Raw genomic sequence first — 16,148 nt, 5'->3', positions numbered from 1 at the left:
ATGGTATGGCAGGAGGCACCTCCACAAGGATCAAGCATCCGCTACTCAGGCTCGTTCAGGCTGTGCGTATGCTAACTTCTCTTTGACGGCTTCTCTCTTCTCTGCACCAGGAAGCGACTTGTGTCCAATCTGCCCCATGCACAGCAAGAATTTGAAATGGAAAGCAACTTCTTGAAGTCAATTAAAAGGCCATTTACAAAGGGCCATTTCCCTGTTCTTGACAAATCCAAGCTTTGCATGGCTGGCATCATGGCCCTGGCACTTAAATACCTTCTTTCCCCAGGGGCACATCTAAAATGGGAAAACAGAATCAGCCTTTGTTAGGCTACAGCAGCGTTGTCTAAGCACTCCCAAGGGGTCAAAGCAAAAAGACACTCAAAAGGGGTCTGAAATGCACTTCCTTCCCTCTCTTAATCAGTTGGCCTCTGATTCAAAGTATCTCAAACCTGTTAACAAGCAATCTTATTCCACTATACAATTAATATGCATTAATTATAAGAATAATTACATTGTCCTAGCTCATTTTTGCTCCAGGAAGGAAAGCAGATTCCGTTGCCAGGTGACCTCTCAATTCCACTGCAAGGTTAAGCTACCTGCAGAGCCCTCTGGTGCCAAATAACTCACCGGAAAGCAACAAAGCTGGTGCTAGAGTAGAAGCCTGCCTTCTCCCATTGCAGTGACAGAGATAAACCATACATCTGTTTATCCAACTGATCTCTCAAGGCTTGGGAGGCTCAGGGGAATTAAGATTTGGTCTTACAGAGATTGATGGTGCTGTCAGTCACAAAACAAGTGGGTAGCTAACAGAGGGAAGGTGAATCTTCTCACATTTAGTGAAAGAAATCACATATCCTTGTACAAGTGACTGGAACCGTGTTCCTTTAAACAGAAAGACTTCAAATTTTGCTGCCTGGTAGAGAAGAGACCACAGCTACCTTGATGAGGGTTTATATTTCTGTCAATACAAACTCCTGGGGAGGAGAGGGCAAGAGCAGATGACAATTGTAATATGTGCCTTGCCATAAAATATTATTTGAAATGAGGTGTTATGTTTCTCCTAGATTTACTTCTCCTTTATACGTACAAACTTTGTCTAATCTGAGCCAAAGCCTACCAGAACTCTACATTCCTTCCAGGCACGGTCTTCAGAGACTTGTTTCTATGTTCTTGCAGCAAAATTTCAGCATCACATTAAAGGGAACACTTTCCAGGCTGTACCAGACGGATGAAGAAGCCATTTCCAAACTATTTACACTGCAGTAACTTCCACTTTCTGAAAACAGAGAGAAGATAGAGTCTCTGCCTGACAGAGCTGGCATATAAGAGGAGATACTACAGGAGAAAACAACAAAAATGTGCTACTCTGTGAAAAAGTCTTGCTACTTCAGAGCAAAAGAGGAGACAGCAGAGCCTGATAGTGTTGAAGCTGCAAATGGACTATAGCGGGAAGTTTTGCTCAACGGAGGGTGAAGGTATGGGGGAAGAAAAGCACTTTGTCTTCATCTGCACAGGTCTAGTAAACATGCAATCAGCTCTAATTAATCCTGAAGGAGCCCACGTAATTTATGTACCCAAACGCCATCTGGTTGGTAGCACGGCTCTCAGCGGGCAGGGAGAGGCAGGCACCAACACACCGCGTCAGCTGCGGCCGAGCTCCCGCAAGCCTGGTCGGTGCCGAGCCCCCTGCCCCGGCCGCTCACCTGCAGGACGATGGGGAGCTGCTCCGGGGGGTTGCGGTTCTCCACACCCATGGTCAGCCACACCTGGAAAGCCGTCAGCTGCTCCGCAAAGAAGGGACTGTGCTGTTGGAGCAAGAACAGGAATGCAAGTTTGGGTTTTTTTTTTTTTAAAAAAAAAAAAAAAAAAAGAAAAAGAAAAAAAAGTGAAGCAAATAGTTTTGGCACCTATGGACTTGCAGTTTATTGTTTCCAAAAACTGTTCTTTTTAATTGACACACATTTGTTTGGGGTTTTTTAAATATATCAAAATTTTCCACAGACTGACCAGATACAATTCCCTTTAAATATGCTGGCATTCTCTAATGTGTTTGGAAAAAAGGAGAAGGAAAGAGTAACAAAACCAGGAAAAGATATCACAAAAGGTCTCAGGGAAATCTGGTTAATCTTTTCCACATGAGAAGCAGATAGAACAGCAGTGGACTTATCTGCTCTGCAGAGGTAGTTTCACTCCTGCAGCAGCACACAGTGAATACAATCCAACTCTGAATACTCTGTCCAGTCCACAGTGAATACAATCCAACAACAACAAAAAATATTATGTCCATCCATGCCTCAGTCTTCCCTGGCTGCCATAAACCTCTCCTACAAACAGGTGGCAATTCAGATGTGCTGGTTTGGGCTGTAAGAAGGCTGCCTCCTATTTATCAGGTTTTTAATTCCAGCCTTTTATTTAGCTATCCATCACTTCTGACACCTGTAATGCAGTAAAAGGACTTCATACGGGCAAACAAAAATCAGAAAATCTACTTAAGATATTGAATCCACTAATTCAATTAGAGATATCCTGGTAGTGTGGGTAAATGAGCATAAAAATAACATGCAGAGTGCTACAGTATTTAATAGACTTTACACCAGTGCCCTACTAAAGATATGAGGGGCGGGGTGAACTCCCATCAGCTAATACCTATCAGTTGTACTTTTGTACTTAGTACTTAAGACAGTACAATCACATGTTATTTTACAAAATGCATCTGAATGGCATCCAGTAAATATAAAGGATACTAGCTCGTAGGCTCTCTAGATGTAAAGGAATCTGGTTCAGGGGACAGCATATACAAGTAGAGAAAATACCGCATACTTTGAAAAACATACGATGTAACTATGGTCTTACTCTAACAAGACGCGATCGTTTCGGGGTGCACCACACCGGCTGATGAAATAGGAAGTTTACTTGGTGAGATCTGACATTCTGCAGCACATTTTAAGTCCCTGGAGCCTGCTCAAGAGTGCAGAGCCTCCCTCGTCTCCTAACACCAGTGGTGACTGGCCAATAATCTGACATTTATTCCCCAAAGCGCTCTACTCCGCAGTGCACAGACAGTCCTCGGGCACATCAGCATCCCCCGCCAGCGCAGCAGCGCTTGAAGAAACGTTCCTTTTGCCATCTATCACACCAAGTACGTGGTACAAGCTAGGTATGAGAAAGTACTGACCAAAGCACACAGCAGCTTCCAGTCAGAAATCTACAGAAAAACAGAAATCAAGGGGGAAGGAGGCAGGGAAAAGATGGGAGAAGGGAGAGTAAACCAACCCAAACCCGCCAGAAGCCCAATTGCTCCTCCGCCACCCCCCCGTACGAGCGCTGCGAGCCCGCAGGCCCTTCTCCATCAGGTTATCATATTTTCCAGGTCTGACTAGGAAAGAACACCTAGAGAATAAGCAGAAGTCAGACGCATGGGGTTTATAATGTGCTGTTGAAACAAAACAGCCCTGAAGAGATTATCAATTGCTTTATCCAGGGCCAGACTGGACTCTAACCCCGCAGCAGCCAACGCGGCCGGTGAATGGATGGCAGCAGGTAATCCTGTGATTCACCCGGGCATTTGACATCCCAGACACTGATTGCTGCTTCTGCCAGCCTAGTTATGAAACCGGCTGCCTAACCTCAGTAACACAACGCCCCTTCCCCCTGCCTTGCACTGAACGACAATTTCTCCCAGGATTACTGCAGGCCAGCAGCAGCTAACCTTCTCTGATATACAACACTTCTTGCCAGGCATAAATCGAGAAGCTTGAGGGCAAAACGTTGATTAGAACACAAGGAGTAGATCAGCAGCTGTCTGTCTGCTCCAACCATTTGTCACAGCGCAGAGCTAAGCCCCTTCCACTCCCTCCCAAACTAACAGCCAAATTTCATATTTCTGCAGGTGTCTCACAGAGAGACGTTCAACAGGTTAATATCTGTCCCCTCTCTACAGAGCGGGCACAAACCTACATGGTATTAATCATGCTGGATTTTAAATGACAGCGTAAGGAATAGCCCAGAAGAGGACTTGACCCTGCCTTTACGCCTAGTGCCCGGGCTAGCTTGGAAACTCGCAGCATTCAGGCTCCCAGCTGCGACTGCACGTTGATAGCTCTGCCTGCCTCAAGTTCTAGCCAAAATACACAAGAAATTACATTTGTCAGGCTTGAAAACCTGCTTGTAAATTGTTTCCACCCTATCTTGAATCAATCAGTAGTTGAGAATGACCACTCTTATTTGCTGATCTCTTGTCTAATCCCTAGCAAGTACTTGCCTCCTCTCATCCCTGAAATACAAAGAAATTTGCTAAATTTCAACTCAGTTGACAATGAGTGCCCAGATGAGGTCTCAGACTAATATAAAAGCACCCGCTGACATTGTTAGAGACCTGAAATAAAAATGAACATAAGCTCAGGGAGAAAAATCATATTTGTCTAAATTTTAAAATATAGCACATATAGTGGGGAAAGAAAGGGGTGGGAGGATAAAAGCCTTAGGGCATCTTTATCAACCCCCACCCTCACAAGTCCACAGTTCTCCTCCTGTACTCGGGTCTTTGGAGACAACCTGCAATCGCAGCCAGAAAACCTTTTGGAAGCTTGGTAACATAAATAAAATGCAAGAATGTTACTGTAAAATTAGAGAGAACATCACGGCAGAATAGGTATCTGAGCTTGTACAGTAATTATTAAAGATGTCCATTCATGAAATGTCAAAGGAATATCAAGAAAAATCCATTCTGACCAGAGGAATTTAAGCCAAATATAATATTAAAAATTTTACTTTTCTGCTCTCTGAGATTAACTAAAGTAGGAAAAAAAACCCCAGTAACTCATATTAATGACATTAGGCCCAAGAAAATTCTTTGGACATACCCTCAACCTCTACTTTATGTTTATTTGAAAATAACTCTGCTAAGAGATAATTTTCACAGTAAAGTTTTTAATTTCAAAAATCATGCTGGCACCTCGGGAATTTTTTTGGTAACAGTACTGTTAGTGAAGACCGACTGCTCTGAAATCTTAAGGTCAGGTCTCAGGCATCAGTTCTACTGGTAGGAGTTTCCTCCTCACCAACAGGTGCGGGCTGAATCAGACATACAACAGTGAAGAACTTAAAGCTGATTTTCTATCTATTTCTCTAAGTGAGGTGAGTAGACATTTACAATTTTCCAAAAATATAAACCCCGAAACTGCAACAATTCAAGACTCAACAAGCAAAAGTGATGTGCTGAACTGAGGTTTCAAATAATGGGTTAAACTGGGCACACAATATTTCAAGATATTATCCAACTTACCCTAAAGGCAGTTCCTTCCTCTATAATTGTAGGTAACTGGGAAAGGCAAATATCAACTGCAAGGTCCCACGCTTGCCTAGAGAAAAAGGTGAAAGAGGAAAGAGAAGTCATTACAAGTTATCCATAGGTAATATCAAGGTAAATTTAAATTCTGATCATACAAGTATGTGGACAAAGCAGTGTTCTCTGACTGCCTTAGAAATGCTTAATATTCCCTTTTTTTTAAAAGACAAGTATAACATATGAAAACTATTCAGAAAAACGACGAGAAGGTCTAGTCCAGCATCGTACCAGGCTGACCAGCAAAATGTGAGCAAGGTAAAAAGATCCCCAGCTGAAGTTCACAGAAACTGCTCCTCTCTGTAACGTAGAAAGAAGCCAGAGTGAATTCAAGTCTTATTATATACCTGTCCTCATGCAAAAAGGGATGACTTTTTTTTAACTAGAAAAATGAACTCAATCCTGGATTAGCTCCAACCCATAATCCTTCAGCACACACCTCTATATGCATCCAAACCCTCGCCTGCTCTGTATTCAAGTCACATCAGAACGGCTAGGAAGATGCATTCCTGCTGACAAGCCCTCCAACTCACAATTCACGGGCACACCTACACCACTACACTAATTCTCCTTTTCCACATCCTCGACACAGATACTGTGTCACTGCACATATCGCTCAGAAAAGTAACTCGGTCCCCATTAATCCAACTCTGAGTGAGCTGGGTTTTGCGTGGCAACCTTGTTGACAAAGATTGGCTCTACATGACTCACGCTAAGGATGGAGGGATGTACACTAAACTAGAAGAAGAGAAAACATCTGAAGATTTCAGTTTTTACACTTATCTGCTATACTATTTAATGGCTAAAGTATTGTGACTTACAATATTTTAGTGTTGCAGTTATAACAGCACGTAAATTACGTTCAGTGGCCAAGGAACCTGTTGTGGCTGATTCAGTGCAAATGAAATGTCCTAACAGTCTGCTTCAAAATGCTCACAAACTAAAAGAGGGCCAAACTGAAATAAATGCATTTGGTGTCCAAAGTTCCTAAAACACCTCTAAAAAAGTGAAAGTTACTTTTTACCCCAGAAACGATTATCCCTACTCTATCCATAGACGTTTCATGCACTTTTCATTTTAACATATGAATTTATGCACTCTGAAAGGCTAGTGAGTTAAACCACCACTCACTGGGTTTCTTACACAAAAGAAACTAATTTACTCTCCAGACACATTTGCTCTTCCATGGCTTGTGGCCATCATGTGTTAACATCAACAGGCTAAGCAATTTTTCTTCTCCTAGGAACACTTGCAGACGTAAGGCCATAGGTGATAATCAATACAGTGTATTTTAGTTACCTGCTCTAATAAGTTCTTAAATCACCCTGTTTTGAGTCAAACAAAGCCTTCCATTAGAACAACTGCCGAGCAAAATCTATCCCATTAGCCTAACTGGCAGCTGTTCTCAACTGAAAACAATCTCTCCAATTAGATGGAAAAATAAACTATAAGGCTCTTGCATTTTTTTTCTATGGATTCAAGAGATGCAGCTTGTTTTAGTTGCCCCAGACCTTGTCCCTCTGCTTCACAGCATTCACCTTCACTTGACAATATGCTGCCAATATAATTAAGAGGTAATCAAGAGATAATCAAAGCATGGGCAACAAATGCTTCCCACATGCTCAATAAAGACCCATGCTGGATACAAAACCTTTACACAGAGCTGATGAGAGGTATTTATTCCTGGTTGAGGCAGAGGCAAAGACAATTAGCGCAAATATAAAGACAATTTTACTTCAAGCAAAGAATGAATATTTCTGACTTGCAGGTTTCTTGGAGAAATGGGCAATACCACCTAAAGAAATTCTCTCAAACATTAGAAAACATCAATACATAGTGCCTTTGAGATAAGTTTTACTATGCAGGAGAAAAATGGTTGAGAGATCAGAGACAACTAGTCTTATTTTGGCTGCCTATAAAAGGATTCTGTGTAGGTCATTATGCTGCAGAGGCACAGAGCTAAGATGCTGAGCTCCTCAAAGTCATTTTAGGTAAGAAGCACTAATACTGTTATAAAAATGTCCAAAGCAGCCCTGCAAGGTCAACTCTCAAAGGTTTTAAGTGTTATCAGAAAGAACAAACAAAAACTTAAAAAGAGATTTTAGTAGATTAAAACAAAATCTCTTTTTACACTTCTAAAAACAGGCCATTAAAAATCAATGTAGCCACATAGCCAATGTTACTCAATCTTTCAAAAGAGTAACCACCAACGTAAAATCTTAACATCACTGCTCATCTCAATCTCGAGAGCTGCTGATTAACATCAACTGTGCAAGAGACTCCAATCAATTCAAACACTTAAAATGATTCTCCAGCCCTTCCAAACTAGCCCAACGCCCTGCTTCTGCTCTGTCTCTGCAGGAAACAGAAAACCTCCCCACCCAACGAGACACACGAGCAAACAGCAGTTTTGCCTGAAGTAAAACTTCACTATTTCCAACTACTAGAACAGCTACACATTACTTGCGAGTCTTTAGGTTGCACATGAGTTGCCACATAGCTAACTCACTGCGTTGGCAAAATACACGATGGCATTAAACAGGCATTACAATAATTAAAAGATTCAAAACAAGCCACAAATCAACGGCAAAAGACTAACGCCACAGAGTATGTGAAGAGAAACAGAAGGGGAAAAACACTTGTTACAGCCATGGTGAAAATAATGGCTGTTGGTGGTGGGGAGGAGGAGCAGTGATTGACTGTTTTAATATGCCAAAGGGAACCAGAAAGGTGGGCAAATTGTAGATATGCTCACTTGAACTAATATTACACTTTAGCACACAAACAAGAGATAAATTAGGGAGCAGCAGGGGAACAAGGATGGGTGGCGTTGCATCCTAGAAGTGATTTATGACAGCCAACCCAAGAGATCACTATTTCTCTTCCTTGTTTGCGGAGATTGCTGTTTCCAAAGCGCTTTGGAAGATTGGTTTTCACTACATTAGGTATAAAAAGAGCTTGGTAATACCTCAGCGTTGTTCTTTCCTCCCTCTTCACTGCGTTCTTCCAATAACCCCGGACCCCCCAGCGCGACAAGACCATGTTATGATGTATCCACTGGCCCATAACCTACTGGAATATCACAGTGTTTCAACTTCACTACATTATGCTACTAAAGAATGTGTTAATGAGGGGGTTTTATACTATGTTGTCCTAATCGCTCTGTATGTACAAAAAATTGATAGAGCACTTGCATAAGAAGAGAGGACACCTCCTCTTTGTACACCCCAGTTAAGTCAGAAGTTATCATACACTTAACGTAAGGTTTTATACACATTCCTGTTATGTCTTCCCCAAAAGGGCAATAAAACCAAGCAATCCCACACAGCGACTGATTTGACCAAGTTCAAAGGATTTCCATCATACGGCTCCTATCAGGAGGTGGCCATTTCTATGCGGTCTAAACCCAACACGTATGAGGCAGTAACTAGAGAGAACCTTCACAGGAGGTGAAGCTCGAGTTACCCATCAGCCGGACCACCAGCCCTCAAACCACAAGTTCAAAAGTTTTTTTATGCAATCAACCACACAGCATGGCTATACTTACCCTCCTGCTTGTTTGGGACCTGGCAACTTTCACAGTATCACATCTCAAAGAAGGCAAAAGCCTTTTACAGTGCTGCACGCTATGCCGTGAAGCAATGGCATTAAAGAAAGGGGTCAAACTCACGGACTTCCAACTATGTTAGGATGGAGGATTCCTTAGGTTCAACTACTGATAAACATACTTAGTCTCATCCATATATATTTTGGAATAAATGTATATCAAATCCTCTCCTTAGTTGGAAGATTGACTCAGTTAAAAAACAGGCAAGGAAGTGCTTTTGTTTATCCAAAACAAGCAAAGCAATGCAGCATACCAACAGCAACAGTCTGTAAAGAAAACAAGCCAACAATGCCCTGCATCTCTATCTGCACTGATCAATCAGTTCAACAAGGTACTCAACATACAAGATGCAAGCCATCATCCTGCAAAAGGATACTGCATTTCAGAATATGTGAAAATTGAAAATGAAAAGGCATTGCTCCTCCATAATTCTACAATAAAAATTAAACAGGGAAACAGCTCCCCTGAATTCCATCATTAACTCTCTTCTCCTGTGACAGAAATACCCATATATTTGTCTTTATATTTTACTTTCAATTTTTCTTAGCCCTTCAGCACAAAGTCCCTATTCACACGGCCCCCAGACTCCATCTATCTCCCCCCCTCAGTCCGATACCAGTTTCATCACAGTAGGACTGTTTAAACTTTTAATAATTTAAACGTGAACTCATCCAACTGCCTTTACTTTGTTTCGCAGAGGTGCTGCAAAGTTTGGCCTTTTAAGCAAAGAACAGAAGGCCGAGAGTTCCAGCTTTGCTCAATGACTGTTTTATTGCGCAAATCCATGAAACGTTCAGTAATGGAAGCCCACAGTAATACTTTAACAGCGTAACTGAAACACGGTTACAGAGATGTGCGTTAGTCTTTCTTCACCCACATGTACTGTATTAGCTGGCAGATCATGAAGGCAGGTCTTACGCTCAACTTTTCTGGGCTGAGTCAATGTCTAATGCTTTTAATTCTCATGTCACATTTTTTATAACATATTATTGATGTCTTTTAACATTCTCTCTTCTTCTGGGAATAGTTTGTATTATATTGCACTGCACATAATATTAGTGAAAATGAGTATTTCTAACTGGGACAGGAGCAACTAAAGAGAAGTTGAAGCCATCTGTAGTCTTGGGGTTCAGGCACCAGGGTATCTGCTTGTTTTGAATCGTATTTCTGGAACTGTTAAATATTTCAGACTTTATCAAGTATGTTGGACAAGATTTTTCATGTTCGTTTTTTCTGCAAGTACAATTCAACAACATACCTGTGTGATTGAATTTTCAGATTTCAGCCTGAATTCACCTGCTTCACAGTGACACTGTGAATTCCCTAAGCCTGCTTTAGGGGAGACAGCTGGGAAGCTGCCCAGACACAGCTATTTTTAAAAAATATTTATTGCTATGAATATTTGGTACAACTATGAAATCCTTCTTTCTTCTACCAATGCATTCCCCTGCTCTAGCCACAACTTAAAGCACATGCTTTGCTATTTTTGTCCTACATTTCTCTCCATTAAACTATTTGTAGTCCGTTAATGGGTCTTGGAGATGCTAACACTAACACATAGACACACAAAAAAATCCAGTTAAATCAACAGTGTAATCTGAATTCATCTAATCCTTCAAATGTCAAACAGTTCCAAATACCTTTTCAATCACTCACTCTCTTCTTGCTGAGATACTACGTCTTTCTGTGTAGCTAAATGAGACTCATTTCTTTGAGAAATCGGCGAGCAGACCTGCATCCATTCTGCAACACTCCCACAGTGTTCAAAGACTCCAGCTCCTCTCTCACCTGTAATTGGGTTGCTATATTACGGTTTTCTTTTCAGCTAGAATTTCAAGCTTATTTTATTTGCGGTACATTATGACTTTCTTTCAACTAGAATTTCATGGCCGGTGTATACACTATTGCAATATTTCTGTTATGGACAAATCATAGCTCTTCCAAAGCATAATTAAGGTACTTCATTTTTAATATACGACCGATGTTAGGAAATATTTCCAAACACATTATTAGGTCTTTTCAAAGGCCATGAATATAACTTGCTGGCAACAGCAGTAATGTATAAACCATAATCCATCACAACAGAGATCAAGACGCTGACAGAGCATCAGGCCTCCTATTCTTACTGCACAATAGACAGAACAACTCTCGAAGTTGAATAGTACAGCCCGTCAATCAATATATATTAATATTAATACTTGTATTATAGTAGTGCCTGCAGCAGCCAAGAACCTACAGTGCAAGGCACCACACAAATACAAACAAACAGCCTGTGCCCGGAAGGGTTTTCACCTAAGCAGGTAAAACAGAGAAAGCCAATAAAAGTAAGAAAGACACGAAGGAATTAAGTAGTATGTCAGAGTCTACCAAACAGGGCAAGGTCACAGAGAGCAGTTCTCCTGATTCCTAAATATGGTGCCCTTCTTGGTGAAATAAAAAGACTGACAGTTTGTGGGTCAAATTTTCCCTCAAAACAAAAAGTTTTCACTTTTCCTCAATTGTTCAGGTAAAAAGGATAATTCACAGAAGAGGTTAACAGTGGTTTCCCAAATGAATTGACTAGAACAACAATTTTATAAGTCAAAATTTTAAAAAGTTGTTTTCAAAAGGACCAAACCAAAAGGAACAGAAGCTCATATCTCCAGCAACCTCAGTGCTTCTATTACAACCATGCCAGATCCTCAAATCACAAGACATTTGAGTGTGACTTGGGGAAAATAATCAAACAAGCAGAGACAAAGGTAAGCAAAAAAAGATAAAGAGCAAGTGGTTCAGATTTAATGTCTGAAAAGGGGCAGTTGTAACTATTCATGAGGTAAACTGATGCTTAAGTCAAGTGTAAGGAACATTTTGCAGCGTCTGCCCACCCCTCCGGCACACTCACAGCCCGCTGCACACCACCAGCCTCGCTCAGCTCTTCTATGGCTTCCTCCCAGAACTGGCAGAGCTCCGTCGTCCAGCTACAGACAGCAAAGTGGGAAGCAGGAACATCGTGCTCTGACCTCAGGAGCCCGTCTGCGTCAGCGAGGCAGGAGCATCTCCTGCTCTCTCCCCTCTCGCTGACTGCGAGATGTGCCCAGTAAGAGAGTTGCAAGGCCGGTGCAGAGTGCCACGAGCACAAATTCATGGCTGCTGCTGTGATGAGGAGGGAGATCAGGGCAGTGTATGCAAAGTTCAGAAGAGATGGTGTGTATGTTGCTACAGTCAGTGAAACGCTGACATTTACTTATGCCTTCTCTGCAAAAGATGATGCAAAAGATGTACTAACATACAACAGTAGTTTGCTTCTCCAGTCAGCCTTCTGCTGGGATATGAATTATGTCTGTATGCAGATCCCATTTTTAGTCAGTACCTCAGCTGTGAATGTGCAGAACGGCTTGTGTCCATAACAGCAGAGAAACACAGTCATCTTATATTACCTTTGTGAATGGAGGAGCAAAGCCCAGGAAGCCAGATGAGCATCCAGAGGATAATGAAAGAGAGGAGAATATATGCATATATGTACTGGGGAAGCTAAAACATCACACTACCACTTAGGCTGCAAGCAATAAACCAAAACCTGAGTCAGGAACACACACCCGGTGCACACAGGATCACAGTGAAAGGTATGAGGCCCTAAAACAACCCAAATAAACAAAGGCCAAAAAGCACAGAAGAGGGGAGGAAGAGGACAAGGGGCAGGGAAGTCCCTTAAAGTCTGAAGTCAGATCCTTGAGGAGCACTGGCTGATATACGCCAGAGCCACTATTTGCATTCATTACGCATTTATAACACTGTAGGAGAGAACCCCGGAGGTTCTTGCCCACCGCTTGCAGATCAAACCATTGCCGATGATGCGGCAGCCAGGACTCGCTCCCCAAAACATTGTCTGACAGGCTGGGTATGAAAAATCTGTGAAAAGTCTCAATAAAACAGCAATCAGCAAAAGCCTGCTGTATCATCAGATCACATTGTTTGAAGTTTCCGTTCTTTTCAACACTCCTTTGGCCAACTCTCTTGCCCTCCAGTCATGTTATCTAAACAGTAAAATGGGTTTGGAGGTTTCAGATCAGGGATCCATTAGAAAATTCTTGAATGAAAGGTGACAGACAAGTGCAGATGATTATTTTTAGAAAATATTTAAGCGAGCCCTAAATTAGTTTCTAAATCTGTCCTTACTAAAAGTTCATAATAATGAACTGAGCCACCTCTGACAAAAGTGGAATTTTCCCCTTTGCTAGATTTGCTTCAAACTGCACATTTTTTAGAGGACACTGAATAAAGTGTGTCAAGGGATTCTCTGCTCACTTGCTGTCTACTTTGCTAGTGTTTGGGATTCACAAGGAAAAAAGCCCTGTGTGTGACTCTTCTTAAGGAATTTCTTCTTCTGGTAAATCCTAAAAAGCAGCAACAATGCCATTATCCTGTGATATGGTCTGAGGGGCTTTACAAAGGTATTTACAGCGCCATTTTGCACCAGGAGAACTACAATACAAGCAAAGAAAAGAATGCGTTTCTAGAGTCCATCATGCTACTATGCAGGTCTATGAGAGATACAGAATGGGATCCAGGTCTTCCTGGTTTCATTCTTGTTGTTCAGCACGTGGATGGCAACACCAACTCCAAGTCAAGTCATACTCCCATAGGAAACCAGAAACATAGGCTTTTAATATGCTGGCAGTAAGAATGAATTATATTCCCATAAGGAGCTGGAAATATAGGTTTTTAATATGCTGGCAATAAGCAAGCTATAAATAACTCAAGAAATTTACTGTTTTAATTTCAAAATTTCTGCAAAAACGTGCTCCACTCTACTGCAACTGGAAATGCACAGTTCTACAGCTCAAGCTCTGCCACATCTAGCAGCAACATCATCTGAAAGACACCATGAGAACGCTGGTGGTTTTTTCTACTCTTCACTTACAAATGTCCCAGTCCCTCATGTGCCACAATGATAAAACAACTCACCATATTTACAAATGACTGAAACAATTTTCCTCAAAAGTTGCTAATCCAAAGCACTTGAGAATACTGTTTGCCATTTACAAACACACAGTACATTTAGCAAGGCTGCCCAATTGCTAATAATTCCATCCAAAGTCTCCCCTATTGCCTCCATGCTTTTCAATAATTAAAGCAACTTTATATTACCAGCAAATACCACCTCGATGGCTGCTTGCACTTGCAAATGCTGTTGGGGCTCTCTGTTGTTAGCTTGCCTCTGTTTCTTAGAGAAACCTTGCCATATAATTTGAACTCACTGATGCTGCTATCAGTTTTACACTGATCATCATCACTTCATACCTCCTCCACATTTATTTTCCTCCACAATTTTATGGAGGAAACTTATCAAAAGGATTTTGAAAATGCAGGCAAATTAAGCCCACTCAGCTACCTTTACCTGTCACTTTATTAGCCTTTTAGCAAGTTACCCAGCTATCATTTTCTCCTACAGGAACTATGTTAGCTTGACTGTACCAGTTTGTACTTAGCCAAATTTTGTACTGTTCTATTCTTAATCATACTGAATAAAAAAAAATGAAAGCAAGCATTTTCGTTATTACTGTTATTATTATTTTTATTACTATTCTTCATGGGACATTTGTTTGATAGTCAAGACCACATTTAAGAGCTTTTCGATAACTGTGCCACCTCCATTTCCATTAATCATCTTAAAAGCAACAGTAAAAGTAGATGAAATCTGCAGCAAAAAATTTCTTCTACTTCAACAACGCAAGTTAAGAATTTTTCCCTCAGGCCCTCAGCTCTCCCCACCCGTCACAATCACAGGTGACTAGCTTTACTTTGTGAAAATAAAGGTAGCAGATGCCCAATTTCTTTTCTATTTGGAGTGAAAGATTACATGGCTGAACTGAAGCTTCCGTATCACAGAATTACAATATAATTATGTATGCACAGAGAAGAAATACATTTGGAGATGGGTATTACGCTGCCACATGCTGTTTCATTTTTGATCCACTGGCTTAATCAGTAAAGCACTGTGTAGATTTAAGTAGTAACAATCTTTCATGACTACAGCGCCTGAAATCTCCTTACGGCATCAGCACGCAGCCTTTGCGGCGAGGGTAACCTCTTGGCTGCGACTTACCACATCGCGTGCATGTACGTCGGAGGTAGTCGAGGGCTGCTGACAGGGGTACAGTTGTAAGATCTCATAATTCTTTCTGCCAAGAGAAAGTTACGAAATAAACTGGCCACAAGCAGGTCTTGCCTGAAGAGCTTCTGGAAAAGATCTGCCAAGAGATTGCAGGAATTACTAGATGCATATCTTTGCAACTTAAGAACCTTAGGTAATATGCAAAAATCATTTAAAACATAAAAACTTGCTAATATTTTATTCCAGTAACAAGGAATCTAGAACAGTTTTGCAGTGACATGATATGACAACTATTAGAAGGAAATCCTGCCTTCTGAGTTCCCTTAAAGCATCGCAGTTACTCTCCATTTTACATTAACAGAATTAAATACTTTCTACCTCAGGTTCTTTTTTTGCCTTTTCTGGATAAAACTCCCCTTTTGGTGTTTCACTTAAACTCAGCCTGACTATGTTTTTGGAAATTACTGAGGGAGAAAAGGACCTCTGTGTACTATTTAATCCAGAACTATACACCTGTTAACTGGCAGTTTGATGTGCTTATGAGAAGCCAAAATGAATCCTAAAAGATAGCAAATGTGCTATCTTCTATAGAGGCAAAGAAGAATTTATGCTGTACTGAGCATCAGAACGAGCACAGGTGGAAAACTGTTTACAAATTTGGCCACCCATGCTCCAGAAGTATGAATTCAAAGCAGAACAGGGGTAGAGAAATTGGATGAAGTTCCTCATGGGAAACACAGACTGCCTTACCAGCACAGAGGAAAAAACCCTTTACTTACGATACTAACAAAGGCTGGAAGAAAACAGATTGCTCTTTACAAATACAGTAAGAAAGAAAATTATTCAAGCTAAAGCAATCATGTTAGCACTAGAAAAAAAACCTTTCCGGTTCCTAATGATCAGGTTGCTGAAATGCTTCTGGTAAAAAGAGCGAATTTAAAAAATTTACCTAGCCTAAAGATCCAGTCTGGTCTGTTCTTTCAATATCAGGCTTTAATTTTCTCCTTATTTCAGTGTCTCATTTATCTTACTCTTCATCCTTCTACTTTGAATAAGCAATGCTCACTTCTGATGAAAACTTGATCCACCTGCCCAAGTCTTAC

At 41.1% G+C, this 16,148-nt stretch overlaps 1 protein-coding gene across 3 annotated transcripts in view; it reads right to left on the bottom strand.

Moving 5' to 3' along the window:
* The window catches only part of RPTOR (regulatory associated protein of MTOR complex 1), a 162,010-nt gene that overhangs the window by 68,194 nt on the left and 77,668 nt on the right, over positions 1-16,148 (bottom strand). For all 3 annotated transcript variants that reach the window (XM_050908318.1, XM_050908319.1, XM_050908320.1), the window contains exons 9-11: positions 15,037-15,181; positions 5,282-5,357; positions 1,701-1,802 (exon numbers count right to left, since the gene is read on the bottom strand). In XM_050908318.1, coding sequence (XP_050764275.1) covers positions 1,701-1,802; positions 5,282-5,357; positions 15,037-15,181 — 323 coding nt within the window. The remainder of the gene's footprint in view (positions 1-1,700; positions 1,803-5,281; positions 5,358-15,036; positions 15,182-16,148) is intronic.

This window comes from Gymnogyps californianus, chromosome 19 (genome assembly GCF_018139145.2).
Source record: "Gymnogyps californianus isolate 813 chromosome 19, ASM1813914v2, whole genome shotgun sequence".
In the NCBI taxonomy this organism is placed as follows: Eukaryota; Metazoa; Chordata; class Aves; order Accipitriformes; family Cathartidae; genus Gymnogyps; species Gymnogyps californianus.
The sequence above is the reverse complement of the archived record's forward strand: the minus strand, read 5'-3'. Positions and strand labels throughout refer to the sequence as shown.